Consider the following 14,360-nt stretch of genomic DNA (forward strand, 5'->3'; position numbering starts at 1 on the left):
GAGGCCCTCAAGAGCTACGATACTTTTTACCTTGCCATATATTCAAAAACGACAAAACAAATGTTTGGTACAAGAAGCAGGTAAGGTAAACAAGCATGGGAGCCTACTAGGGCCCACCCACTACGGGCAGAGCTTAAGCCGGTTTCCATATCATGACGGGAGAATTATTACTCGAGTTCATACGATTTCCCATACATATATACGAAGTGTATGACCTTTAAGCGTTTAAAAAGCACCCCTTTTCCTTGGAACAAAACTCGAGATTTTAGGACACCAATTTTATGCCCGAATATGAACAAAGATAACACCGAAGCTACACGCGTGGGAAAATGCTCGATTTACGTTACATCCAAATAAGGAAATTTGTAAAGTCAAAAAATCCCAGCTCTGAACAAGGTTAAGGAGGCTCGAAATGGTTTTCAGTTGAGCGCGCGTGTAAGCCCCACGCGCAATACTTTAGCTGCTTGAGTCAGCTCATGAATTAAAATGGGTCACCGGAGATAACAATAAGGCCGTTTATACGAGACAAAATAACCCGTGGCTTACACTGGCCGTGGCTTACGTAAGACACGAACACCCCTTCTAAATGGTACAAAATCGAAGTTCCCGGCTTATTCCATCCGCAGCTAGCTCAAGCCGCGACTTATCCTGGTCTAAGGGTTTTTACATTACATTACATTACATTACATTACATACCTAATTGACCGCTCCCCATAGGGGCTTTTCAGGGCCAATGAAACAATCAACGAAACAACAGAACCCAACAACAACAACTGTTAAAAATTCCAACTGGCCCGAGGCAAACCAGTTGTCGATTTACAAGTGTAGCTGGGAAGTTGCACCAGGGACTAACAGGAACAAATTCAGCGAGTGGTCAGAGCGGGTCTTGAACCCGGGATCTCCGGATCTCAAGGCAAGCACCCTAACCACTGGGCCACACTAAGTGCAGCGCATGCGTAGTAAGTAAGTTTTGGCCTGAGCTTATCTTGACAGCGGCTTACCTTGGACGTGTTCGTGTAAATGTACTCAAGCATTGTCCGTGGCTTGCTTAAGCCGTGAACTACTCCTGCGCATGCACTTGTTTTGTTAATATAGCACAGACTTCCTTTTTGCTCCAGTCCATTCCCCTGAGAAAAATGGCTAGCGCAAGGAACGAATCACGTATTACTGAAAAAAAAAAAAAAAATCAGCGAAAAAGAGAATCAGTGGAGTGCCCCAGAAGAGAAACAGCTTCTCACTATTTGTAGTGGTATTGAAATTGCTAAGCATCTGGATAATTGCGTCACTTCAGCCAGTGTAAGTTCTGCAGAACATCGCAAGTGTTTGTTTACGACTTCACTGGCGGGATCGATACTGGAATACAAGTAAAACTTTAGTTTAATAATTTTCCTTCGCTTGTTTGCTTACTCGAGCCATTCATTGTTATCGAATGAACCCAGCTAAATGAAGAGCATGCGTAGTAAGTTAAAAAATTGCGATTCAATGCGGAACAGCTTTCTCGGAAATAGGCGGGAAAAGCACATGCTCGGAACGAGCCAATCAGATTGCAAAAAACAGAACAAAGGCGACTTTTGTCTGATTGGCTGTTGAAAATTGTGGCATCCAGTTAAACCGCGCGCTTTGATGTAAACAAAGATGGCGTTCGAAGTGATGATTTCAACTTGTGCTTCTTCCATCGTTCGTTTTATACCTTGAAGGCGGTCTCTTAAACCTCAAATGGCGGGATTTTTTTCTTTATTCACGCTTTTTGTAAGCAATCCTTTTAGTTTGCTGGGGGAAGCAACGTTCTTTTAGAGTAAGCTCAATATTACAAGTTCACAGCTTTTGTTTCTCCATGCAAGTGGACGTATGGCAGCAAATGCGCCAAGTGTGAAAACCCGATCAAAGTCCTTCGTTGGGAAGAGTGTGCTATCTGCAGAAAATGTTACAAGGAGGTTAAGCGAAATCCTCGATCTCGAAGGCTTCGATTCAATCTAAGTAGAATTCGAATGCTCGTGCAGCGAATCAATGGAAGGAGCTCGAGGTATGTGTTGAGTCATCGTTTAGCATTATCAGATGTTTTGAATTCTCTTAAAGAACATCTGTTTTCAATTTTATCGCGACAGATAAATTATGTCGGGCGGAATTCCGTCTAACTGTGAGACGAAAGGTGAATTCGTGCTTAGTTCACTGCCTTTATTTGACTTGCATATGCGAACACTCTCAAGGCATGTACATACTAACTTAAACATTTAACGTTCGTTTATTCAATGAAACCGAAATAATATTCATAATTACATAGTAATCATAAGGGTATACTTGATTTTTAAAAAATTGCTAAAAGGGATCAATTAGTACATAAGAACTTATTACTTTATTGGATAATAGGGAAGATATCTGTGTATGAACATTGCTTTTGTTATTGAAATGTGCCAACCACAAGAACAAAAGATCTTTTGTTTCGAGAGCCAGTGAGGCTCTGGTTGGCACATTAATGACAATAGGTGACGTTAACGATATCTTTCCCTATTTTATCCTTGATTGATTGTGACTCCTTCAAGTCTTATTTATGCTACCAGCAAATTATTATTGAAAAGTAATGATAATGTTTTCGAGAAATCTATACACCTTATTCCAAAATGGCCGCTGATTTATGCGGATACAAATTGGCCCTTGTTGGCTCGTTTAAGATAAAATATTCTTTTGAATTTTAAGATTAAGAACGAGGCATCCAGGGCTTATTTGAATAAAAACAAAAGAATATTTAAATGGCGGCCATTTTGGAATAAGGTGTATACATTAGTAAAAGTAAAGAATGATGCGGTGGTTACCGTCATAGGGGTTTCAGGTTGTACTGGAATGAAGTTTTGTGAATTGGTTCTAATTGCGGAGGTAAAAATTGCGCTTGACCCTCTTTTGATTTAATTTATGCAAATTTTAAAATGTGCATTTTAATGTGTGATGTCTGGAAATATATAAACCAGGGCAGAGGGCTTGTCTTCTGTGTAATTTTTAAATTAAGAAGGGCAGTGTCATTTCAAATTCAAGGCGAAGCAGATTTTTGTTGATACATGTATGACACTGACAGGATATTATTAACTACAGTACTTGCAGTATTTGATGTTAACATTCCATGCTCATTCATATTCACTGCAGAGAATATAATGTAAATTTATCTTAACCTGGAGGAAATGCTCTGAATGTACAGCTGCTGATCTTAAATGCTTTTGGCACATCAATTATTCAGGATTTAAAGTAAATACATCAGTAATATTACTGTATCAGTTAGTGAACCAGTATTAAACAACTATTTTTTTAAAAATTTCTTCATTTAGCTATCATATCAATAATGTCCCCATATTGAAACTTGGTTTCAACATTGTCAATGAATTAATTGGTATACATTAATTTTGCATGATGGAACATTACGCACCATTGTTTGTTCATTACATTTATATTTTACTTTATTCTTGGTGTAGTGCAACTTGTAGTATAAACTGCAAAAAACAAGGAAATATCAAAGAGAAAGTATACCACAATATGGCTGTTTAGAGGGGACAAAATATTAAATTGACCTTTTTTGGTGTCATTCCTTGCACATAAAAAGTCACATGTACTGTAATACTTGATTGTGCACAAAAAGATGAAATAAATACATGTATAATTTGTGTTTATATTATTTATTAAGAACTTTTTTATCTTTCTAGCATCATTGAGCAATGCACACTAAAGAAATAAATAGTCGTAGGTGGATAAATTAATGGATAAAAAATTAATATAAACTGGATGGCCCAAAGCACTAGCCCATGATATTGACATTTTTAAAATATGCATTCTATACAAATATAATGTTTATTTACTTATCATGTAAATCTTACTGCACAGTTTGTAAAATCATAATTTTCAATCAAGTAGGAAAGTTATAACTTGAAAATTGGAGAACAGAGTTGTCAGTGATACATGAAATGAGTGCATATTTGAATTGTGGGTTTTAGACAAAAGAGAGAAGTGATCCTCACACTTATCTGGGCAATTAAGCAAATTATTGTTGTTTACAGACACCTAAAAAATTCAGGTGGTTCAATGAGATCTATCACTTGAGCTACAAAGCCACTCAAGGACAAAGGACTGAGTGGCTTCACAAGAGCAACATTGGATGGATTATAATTATTATTATTATTATTATTATTATTATTATTATTATTATTATTACTGAAAAGTGGAAACCAGTGTTATTATGTCAGTAGTTTAACCATGTATTGTCTAGACTGTCAATATTTTAGAGCTTCAGGTTAGAGTATTTCGTATTTATTGAAAGCTGAAGTGTTAATGATATTAACTATATGCTTAACTTAGGTGTAAAAAATTATCAGTTGGAAAATTGCAACTGAATGGATATCCTGTTCGATAGATTGAGTACTATTTAAAGTCAATAATTAACAATTATTCGCCAAAGGTTAGGTGAATATTTTTAGGTGTCACTCCCCAAGCTAAAGGACACAGCACAATGAGCTCTGCTGATGATGTTGAAATCATGTTTAGGGAATTGTCCCAGCGAGATGTATTAAGTAAAATTCCAGGACAATGTCACTCTATATTTCCTAACCACCCTCAAAACCTCTTGGAGTGTCTTGACATGGGAGAATTGAAGAGGTGGATGACAAAATTGGTGAAAAATATTTCCAATGGCCAATATTTGTATGGTGGGCCAGAAATTGATTCTGATCAATCTGGTTCTGATGTTTTATATAATTACATAGGGTATCCAAACTTAACTCCTAAGACAATATGGAATCACAGTTTCAATAATTACTGTGCACCTCAAATATCAATATACACTGGATCAGTGCGGTCAGCATATAACTAGAAATTATAGATCGAGAGAAGTAATGATCAATAAACAAGAGTTCCAGCAGGAGATTTATTAGTCATTGCTGAGCGATTCACATCCACAACCAACAGTTTTATACTTACAACTGTAACTCACAGTGGGCCTCGTTAACAGCCATGCGTACGATATGTTTTTGCAATTTCAGCAGCTGTTCTCGCACGGATTCTTCATAAAGACGCTCGAGAGAGCATATCAAAATTTGATATTTTTCTGCGCCAAAATCATGTTCAGTTGGGAATTCACCATGAAGTTTCAGGCGCGAAATTCCACATTTTCGTATGTCATAAATCTGATCTTCCATAAGTGCTTTTAACGGACTCACGATTAGAAGGACTGATTTAGAACTACATTGTAACATCGGACTCGGATCGAAGAAAATCACAAACATAAGGAACTTCAACGTAACAAACAGACTTGCCAACTGCTGTTGCTTCTTTAACAAAAACATCATTACCGATAACGACTGCATGGATAGCTTGAAGTTTTTCCGCCTTGGGCACAAAGTTAAACTGACATTTCTCAAATGCAAAATCAAATGCCTCCGGAAACTTGGCAACATGAATTTCACATTATCCTCCATGTTTTCAGTATAAAAACACTCCAAATAAACTATGCCCAAATTAGGAATCTCTTTCCAAATATGGTTTTTCCCCCAGTTTTGGGGGAAAAAATGGCGTCGTTCCGAGCATGCGCTTGCAAGTAATACAGGACTCTCTCTTTTCCCGCCTGGGTTCCAGGCCCATTTTCAGGGCGGGGTAACAGGGAGTCCCGGAACAGTACTAGCGAGGTACCCCACCTCCAGCATTCACATGGAGAAATCTCATCCCACCTAAGCGAGTTACCCGGCCCGGCTGCCCGGGCAACCCACCTCGGTGACGTACCCCAGCTCTCATGTGAACATAATCAAGGAAAAAAAAAAACATTTGTATAGAGAAATTGGTCACCCCACCGAGGAGGGATGCCTGAGCAACCCAGGGATCCCCACCTCCATGTGAACAGGTGCTTAGAGATTATTTATAGCATTATCAGGTAACGCTCTATATGAAAATTTCACCGTCTCGTTTTTTTCTTCAAAAATGACAATATATGCTGATTTTAAGGACGGTGCCGACTAATTCAAAGGTATTTTTGGCCCGATTTGTGATTATGAAGGAAAGGTAGATCTTAACAAGTGTTATTGAAATCCAAAAAGAAAATTGGGGGTAACCACGCATTTTTCAAAGACAATTCATGAAAATATTTGTTAAATGCTCTAAAATACAAAGCAATGTATGGTGCTCTTTCTCAAATTGAAGCTCAATTATCTCTAAAGAATGTATGGTTCCTCCCAATTTTCTTTTTGGATACCAAGATTACTTACGAAGATCTACTTTATCTGCATAGTTTTAAACGGCGCAAAAATATCCCTGCATTAGTAAGCATCGGAGATAGGCAATCCGAGTATCTGGAGATGCGCAGAACGTATGCGCAATAACAATAGGAAGCACCGTACTTAAGGCTCAAAGTGGCTTGTTTCGTTGCCATGGTAACGGTATTATGGAAAAGAGTAATGTGAGAGATACATATGTGTTATTTGCCAGTTAATATAAGGGTCGGTCCGTATAGCGACAAGCAGTGACGGAAGTCTTGTAGTGCTTTTGCAAGACCAAGGTCACAGTTTTTCGCTAGTATACGGACCGGTCCTTACCTGGTAAATAACTTGTTTATTTTTTCCTCTCTCTCTCTCTCTTCCTCTTTGAAATCTCTTTTTTAATTGATTACTCGCATCACACTTGGGTCGTGTTCTATTGGGATCAATCGTTTTTAGTTGGTTGGGTTGGTTGGGTTTTTTAGTGTTCTATTCGGATGCCGAATCTGAGAATCGAACCAGGGCCGCATCAGTGGGAGGTGAGTGCTCTCACCACTGCGCCATCCCTGCACGGGTTCCGTTTCATTATAATAAGTAGCATCTGATAAACAAGGCAGTCGAATTTTGTTTGGCACTTTCGATATATGCGAGATTGCCTTTCGTTGAGGAGGCTTTGTTCCCGATGAAATTTTTGTGTTTAACAATTTGTTGGCGAAGATGTCGAGCTGTGTAGCCCACAAAACTTTCACCATTTTTAGAAAACGCTCTCATGAGGAAGCTTACGTTAAAACCATTTATCCTTAGACACTGTCTTCTGCACATCTATTACACTACAGGAAATATTGTTTTAAAACACCCACTGAGTGACGAGGAGTTACTAAAGACCATCGATGGAAATATGAAGTCATGTCTTCCTAGGACTAAAATGATAGAATGGCGAATAGACTTCGGTTCCAGACTGCGAGTAGCTGTGTTTTTTTTGAGATTGTCCTGGCAATTTCTTGACATAGAACCTTACATGAAGATTGAGACTGGTTTCGGTGAGTTCAGTTTTAATTTGGTCTCGCTGTTAAAACTAGACTTTTTTTACTGGGTTGCCAGTATGGCAAACCCAGTTGGGGTCTACGTTTAGTTTTTTTGTTTTATTCCTTTTTTAAATCTGTTTATGTAGTTTAAATTTTGTTTCACAAAAGGGGGAGTGGGGGTTTGTAGTTCAGTGATGAAGCAAGAGACGGTTGCTAAAGTTACTAACTTACATTGTTTTTAAGGTGAAGACCCCTTGCATTTCCACCCACCGAAACTTAAGGAATTCTTGGTTGGCGAAAGTGGTCCATTAAAGTCTTTACCAGACCTGTAGCTTTGTCGAGTGTTCTTTTGTTGTAGCTCCTTCGAATACCAGATAACGTTTCTCACAAAAGACATCTTCCCTGTAGGACAATTTTGATAATAGAGACTTTTAGATCCAAGTTTGGGGCTAACCTCAAACTGCGGGAAGTCACATGACTAGCTCTTGCCGTCACGTTCGAGGGTAAGTTTTGAAGTTTTCAACGGCGGAAGGTAGGTTTTCACGTAAGTAATTTACCTCAGCTCTTTATGGCATGGAAGTTACATTATCCCACGTATGAACGGGGCAGATATAAAAAGCAACTTTTTATCTTTCATTTCATGTGAATTAAACAATCAAAAGAGCCGTGGTTTTATTTATTTCGTTGACTCAAACATCAACGCTGAGCATCGAGGAAATTCAATATGGCGGCCTCCGCAGCTTTGCACTTGTTTACTTAAATCTAAATGCACGAACTATCACAACTCCTATCTCCAAACCGCAAATCTCAAACCTCAGTTTGCGGTTAGCCGTAAACGTGCATCGAAAGGTCTCTATTATTAAAATTGCATCATTAGATAAACCTAAACTCGATGCTCAAGGTAAGAAAAACTTCTAAATATTCCACATGATGTTCTGTCTTTCTTTAATATGTACTTTGAATTTTAGCTCATTGAATAGGAAACCTTTCCATTGTAGTCTCTAATACCTACGTTGAAGTCACTTGTTTTTTTTTCTTGTTTTCTTATCTATCAGCTTGAGTTTTGTTAGCAGTTCGTTAGCCCTGCTGCGAGTATAGCCTGCTGCGAGGCTCTAGGACAACAACTGCCTGCTATGATGGATTTTAGAATTTTATTCAGTTTCTCAGTCTTTTTTTTTTTTTTGCATCATAAAAGAACGGAATTCAATTGAGTAGTTTGAATTTCTTTTTGTGGGAGTGCACTGTAAGCGCACTACACACTATGTCGCCGGGTTCTAAGAGTGTGAGAGCGTAAGAGTGTAAGTGCGTAAGTTCGTGGGGGCAATAGGCCCGCAGCTGGTGCATATATCACGAAAATAAACAGGTGTCTTGGAAGTGTCCTTGAGTTTCACCAAATTAGCCCCAAAGTGGGGAAGAATTTGTGACGCTGATAAGTAATAAAGCAGCTTCTTTTTCCAAAACGATGGAATTACCTAGTGATAAAATGCCTCGTCTAGGAGAGTGAGTTTTTGTCGGACTTTGCAGAAACAATGGTCAACCTCAAAAGTTGGGCAATTGAGATCTTTTGCTGAATTCGCACATTTCTTTTTAAACTTTGTAACACTTGAAAGAAAAAAACTAACAAAAAACAAAAACCATCTTGCCATCATTTTGAAACAGATGTATTCTTTATTTCGCGAGTTGTTAGTAATACCACAGTCAAGGTAACCTGACCACAGGCGGCCACTTTCGATTTTGCGATTTACTTGTGCAGCCAAATTAGTACAATAGAAAATTGAACGTAGCAAAAGTTTCCCTAAATGTTTTTTTGCTGATGGTAACTTTTTCTATTCGCGGTACAAAATTTATATTGTTTTCATGTCGCAATTTTTTTGCTGATGGCAAAATATGTTATTCTCAATCGATATGTACACTTCCTAAAAACTGTGTATCGATATTTATTTAGTTTTGCATCAATAATTGTTTTGCATAAAGCAGGCTAACAGAATCCGTACCTTGCTCAGTTCGCATTTTTGAGCGTCAAAATTGAATTTTCTGACAGCAAGTCGCATATTTTGAGGTCTGCCTTCCAGATACTAACCCCGCCGGACTGAGATAAAGTCCGGTAAACGCTGAGGCGCTCAGAGTGCACGTTTAAACTTGTTGTGAAGAGGAAGTTGTTAGGGAACTTAAAAATGATCAACATGTCAGCCTCGAAGGCAATGTTTCTCGATTCCCTTTTATTTTCTTTAATCTTTCTGGGTTTAGTATTTTACTAGTGACCACATGTCTTCTCAGGAGACTATTTACCTAAGACATCTACAATTTAATAATATACGGTACCAAAACAATATTGTGTACTATTAGAGCTACATATTATGCAAAGACAACTCGAATCTCCTGGAAAACCAAACGCTTGTTTTTCCTCGTATCCACAAATTGTAATGTTTGTTCTCATTTGCCAGTTTCTGCAAATAGAAGATATAACGGCATAATTTAGTGGCTACATGTTCATTCTACGTCATCCTCAAGCCGTGGTCATTGTCACTTTTCGTGTTCTCTTCGTTTGTTTCCCAAAATCGGAGTAACAAGAAAGAATTTCTACTGTGGGTCACCTGGTTTCGCTTTTTCAAAATTAGAAATTCGAATCATTTTCGTAATTTCGCGCAATTAATTGAGACCAAAACAAGATACATTCTTTATTTTCTCTTTATTTTCTCCCGAGTGGCTTCATCAAGCAGAATAAAAACATAAGCAGATACGCGCAAAGCATGCCGTTCGACAGAGAGTCTTTAAATGTGACTACTGGAATATTTCATTTATTATTGAAGAACATGCTTTGTTTGTTTTTTTTTTTTTTCTTTGTTTTTTTTTTCTTTTGTCAGAGCACTATCGAAAGCGCTGACTAAAAACTTTGAGCAACCTCGCGGAAAAGGCTCTCATAGAAAATAAAAATGCCAAAATTTGATTGCAATCGAGAAAAGCGCCTTTGAATGGTAATCCTTACATTGTTATCTTCAAGGCAAATGTTAAGGTTTAGAAAAACGGCGTCTAAAAAAAAGCCTTTTGTATCAGACGAACAAACTCCGCCCCAACACCTTTCCCCATAATTAACCAATCAGAGGATGCCAATTTTTCCCGGTCGCAACTGTCGATCTCTCACAAGTTCTAGCGTTTCTCCAGCTTCATTGTGACTAATGATCTTAGGATTTTTGACGCATGTTTCGGAATGGATCGGCCTTCATGCTAAACAGAAAAAGGACGCGCACATCGATCTCATCAAAGACAGCAGCAGCAGAGGAAAAGCCAATGTGGAAGTGGACCAACGCAAAAACTTTCAACAGAAGCACATTGTAGGATGTACGTAAAAAAATCGCAAACACGGCGATTTCAGAATGCGGGCTGGTTATGTGAATCGTTTACATAGTTTTTCCTTGTCATGTTGTAAGAAGGCTATAGGAAATGCCCTTGGTCTTATTTCTTTATCGTTACTAGTGCATTAATTTTTATCGTTATTGAAAGAGCCTGATTTAGCACCTCGTGGAATTCCCATGATTTTTCTTTAGATGCTACAACAATTTATTTGCCGATATGCTTCGTCCGAGGAGTCTGAATGCCAGTTCTGGTAATGTGATTCTTTGTCTTAATTCCGCAAACCTTCCCTGCTTCGCATCACTAATATGTTTCTGTGATCTCTTCTTCTTTTTCCTATTCCTAGCCCCAGATCTCGCATATTCACGTGGCTTGTGGGTCTTATTGCTTAATACTTTCTGAAGATACGATTTAATGCCACAAAAATTAATGTGCGATATTTAAATATACAACTACACTCAAATGTTTGCGAGCGAAGACAATTACCTGATGTTTCATGCGAAAAGCGCTCCGATAGTCTACATATCCTTTCAGTCAAAATGAACTTCTACTTCCGGCGAAAAAGTATTTCATCAATATCTCTGGAACTACTTGATCTCTTTACATACTTTTTTTTGCGATCGACAGGTATGACCTTAGCCTTAGTGCCCCTTTATACTACCCTTCCTATCTTATGTTGGTGTGCAGAACAATGCAGTAAAATGTCCTTTGGAAATTCTTTGATTCTACTGATATACAAAACTTGTGGGGCATTTCCATTGTTTTGTACTCCAACATGGCCGTCTTATCACATGGATACAAACCAATAATTCATACTGTTTGCTCTACACTCCTCGAGAACTGAGTGAATGAGAGAAAGATCAAATGAATAATTGGAAGACGAAATAATACGTCCCACTGATTGAAACAAATTGCATTTCAGGTAATACTAAAAGGAAGTGTATGCAAACTACAGAGGTTGTGCAGAATGAGGATCTTGGAGTATATGTTGACTGTGAAGGCGTTCAAATGGCTACTTATGTGGCTGTAAACAAAATAGGACACCAACATTCACTTTGCGAAGTGGAGATATTTCAGACCAAGACAAGTAAGTGTGTGTGTCAATTTAAGCTGGCAGTTTTGTCCCGAGTGAGCGTCAGGCGAAGCCACGAGGGGATTGGGTCAAGGAAATGGGAAACCGTTCCCCGAGCAACATGTGCATTGAATCTGAAACGAAACTGATGTTTTCGCAAGTGATTTGCCAAATCGTGCACGTCTAATATACCTACATGCTTCCATGCTTTCATCATTTTCTTCACGTGCGTCTGCTTGTTCTTTAAACTGAATACCAACTTTTTATTGATCGATAAGTTAATGTAGCTGCAAGACGTCCTTTGCTGGATTCTAATGAGAGGATATATACTGGAAACCTTAAACCTGAATTATGCAATGATCAAAGGATAGGTGAGTCTGATCAATTATTACAGTAATGATAATCGTGATAATTATAAAAAAAGTTATCACATTCAATTACATGTGTCGTAAGATTTCCACAAGGATCACTTTTCCCTCATGTCTATACCGCACTTCCTAAAAACTTACATTATTTCATTCAGTTACAAGTATCGCTAGCATGTATATTTCAATTATTTTGGCTTCTTTTTGTATGCAATGGTGAAAGTTTAATTAATTAATTAATTATATTATGAAAATTACGGTCATGATTATGAAAATTATGATAATTATCAACGAATCGGCAAACTCTCTCTTGACCCTAGTCATAATTTTGCTCCATTTTCAGACAAAGTATATTCCCTTCGTCAAAACGGACATTGGGCTGTAGATTTCCTTCTAAGATTGGATTTAAAATTGATACGAATCATAACAGATCGAGAATATGAAATGAGCATCATCGAGGGACTGAGCATTTTAACAGGTATTGAAGACCTGAATTTCTTAACGATATTTCAGTTATCTTGATATTGTTACAGCATTTCTTGTTAGCTCTTGCTAATAAACGTAACTATTATGAAAACCCGGTACTGGGTTGCAAATGATGTAATCTTTTGCTGCTTTACCCTAGTCTACTCAAAAAAATATTTCGAATTCCAGATACCAGCTTCAGGCAATAGTTCATTACCCAAGAGTAAGATTCTGAAATCAGATTTGTACCTATCAGTGTCTGACTCAGAAAAGTGTTTAGTTTTAGACCAACTTGAGTTTTGCCGGAAAATAAATAATTGACCAAATGGGCTAAGTGAATGTTGTACCGAATTCAAACCCCCGGGGGTTAACATGCTTTGTGTATTGTATTTGCATTATTAACTTCTTACTAACCGAGCGCGAGGGCCGTACTGGGGAGTATTGGCCCGAGGTCGTGGCAGTACGGACCGAGCGCAGCGGGGTCCTTACAGAAACGACCGAGGGCCAATATTCTCCAGTACGGCTCGAGCTAGCTCGGTTAGTAAGTAGTTTATTATATGGCTTTTTAATTACCTTTTGCTTTGTTTTTTCAAGCCCGTAATCGGCCCGTGGGCATTACGGGAGAATAATGCCCTACAATTCAGTCACAATTAGCCAATCAGAGTACGCGTTATATCGGCTACAAACACAAGCCATATAATAAATTTCGTTTATAGTGACAGCATTTATCATTGACAACCACAGAAACGGCTATTGAAGTCAGAGGGACTAATTTCAGTTGGTTGAGGGAATGAAAGTATCGTCAATGTGCCGAAGTTTAACCCGGACTACCCACTTTCCAGACCGTGAAAAAGTGGAAAAAATGTAAACGGAAAGAAAATACAAAACTCTAGCTGATAAACCACTGATATGAAATTCGTGCATGATGTAAAATGAGAAAGCAAGACACTGCAAACTCCCCTTGCTCAAGATCGCGGGAATCGAATTCCTCAGATGTCTAAGTTGTAAACGAATCTATCCTGGTACTCGTCAACGAATATCTGTAGAACTATGATCAGTGCTACGGCTTGAAGCACATGGCAAGCTTAATTTAAGTCAGTTTTGATTGCATGAATCGCAGTAAATTTGAAAATAACTTGAAATAAGGTGTTTTACGAATTCATCGTAGTTTTTCTAGTCATTCCACAAGTTTGAGTAACGACAATTTCATCACAATTCTTCTTATGATTCAAGAATTCGACCCGAAGGAGACGTAACTGGGCCAAGCGATGAAATACGAAACTCAAAGTTTCTGCAAGAAAAAAGTGAACCATGTAACTTAAAATCTGCCTAAATTCACAGAATATTCACTTCATACTGGAACGAAAGCGACGGATGTCATGCATGATGTGACAAGGCAAACAACATCACTCACGTTTATCATCGAAAGCGCGATCATGACGGCCTCGTTTATGTTTTAGGTTGTTCGTGGCGCAGTGCATTCTGGTTGTATGCAATGAATTCTGGTTAAAACTAGTTTACTCTGATAAAAAGTGGTGAATTCGAGAATTCGTCGCAGCTTACATACTTCAATCTCCTTAAATCCATATTATGAAATTCCAGTAATATTGGAACAAAACGTTTTATTCCCAAATGGTTTGAAGTGGTTGCAACATTTTTCTGACGCTGATGAGGACTAGGGTAATTTGGGTAAATCAGGTTGTGATACATTGGGGTAAATCAGGTTGTGATACATTATATCCTACTGGATGTCGATGAGATTTGTTTTTTTTAAATAAAACCTGCACAGCGTTTCGGGGTCACTAAGACCTCATTTTGGTACGGTGGCCCACAAGGGACATGCTGCAAATTAAAGAGTTGCTGC

General features: G+C 38.2%; 1 protein-coding gene across 1 annotated transcript in view; it reads left to right on the forward strand.

The window, feature by feature from the left end:
* Nucleotides 1-1,634: 1,634 nt before the first annotated feature.
* LOC137997747 (fibrillin-1-like) overlaps nt 1,635-14,360 on the forward strand; it is a 32,321-nt gene continuing 19,595 nt past the window's right edge. The window contains exons 1-5 of the mRNA XM_068843950.1: nt 1,635-2,023; nt 7,023-7,258; nt 11,517-11,681; nt 11,945-12,037; nt 12,375-12,509. Coding sequence (XP_068700051.1) covers nt 1,989-2,023; nt 7,023-7,258; nt 11,517-11,681; nt 11,945-12,037; nt 12,375-12,509 — 664 coding nt within the window. The 5' untranslated portion in view covers nt 1,635-1,988. The remainder of the gene's footprint in view (nt 2,024-7,022; nt 7,259-11,516; nt 11,682-11,944; nt 12,038-12,374; nt 12,510-14,360) is intronic.

This window comes from Montipora foliosa, chromosome 3, assembly GCF_036669935.1.
Source record: "Montipora foliosa isolate CH-2021 chromosome 3, ASM3666993v2, whole genome shotgun sequence".
Lineage (NCBI taxonomy): Eukaryota > Metazoa > Cnidaria > Anthozoa > Scleractinia > Acroporidae > Montipora > Montipora foliosa.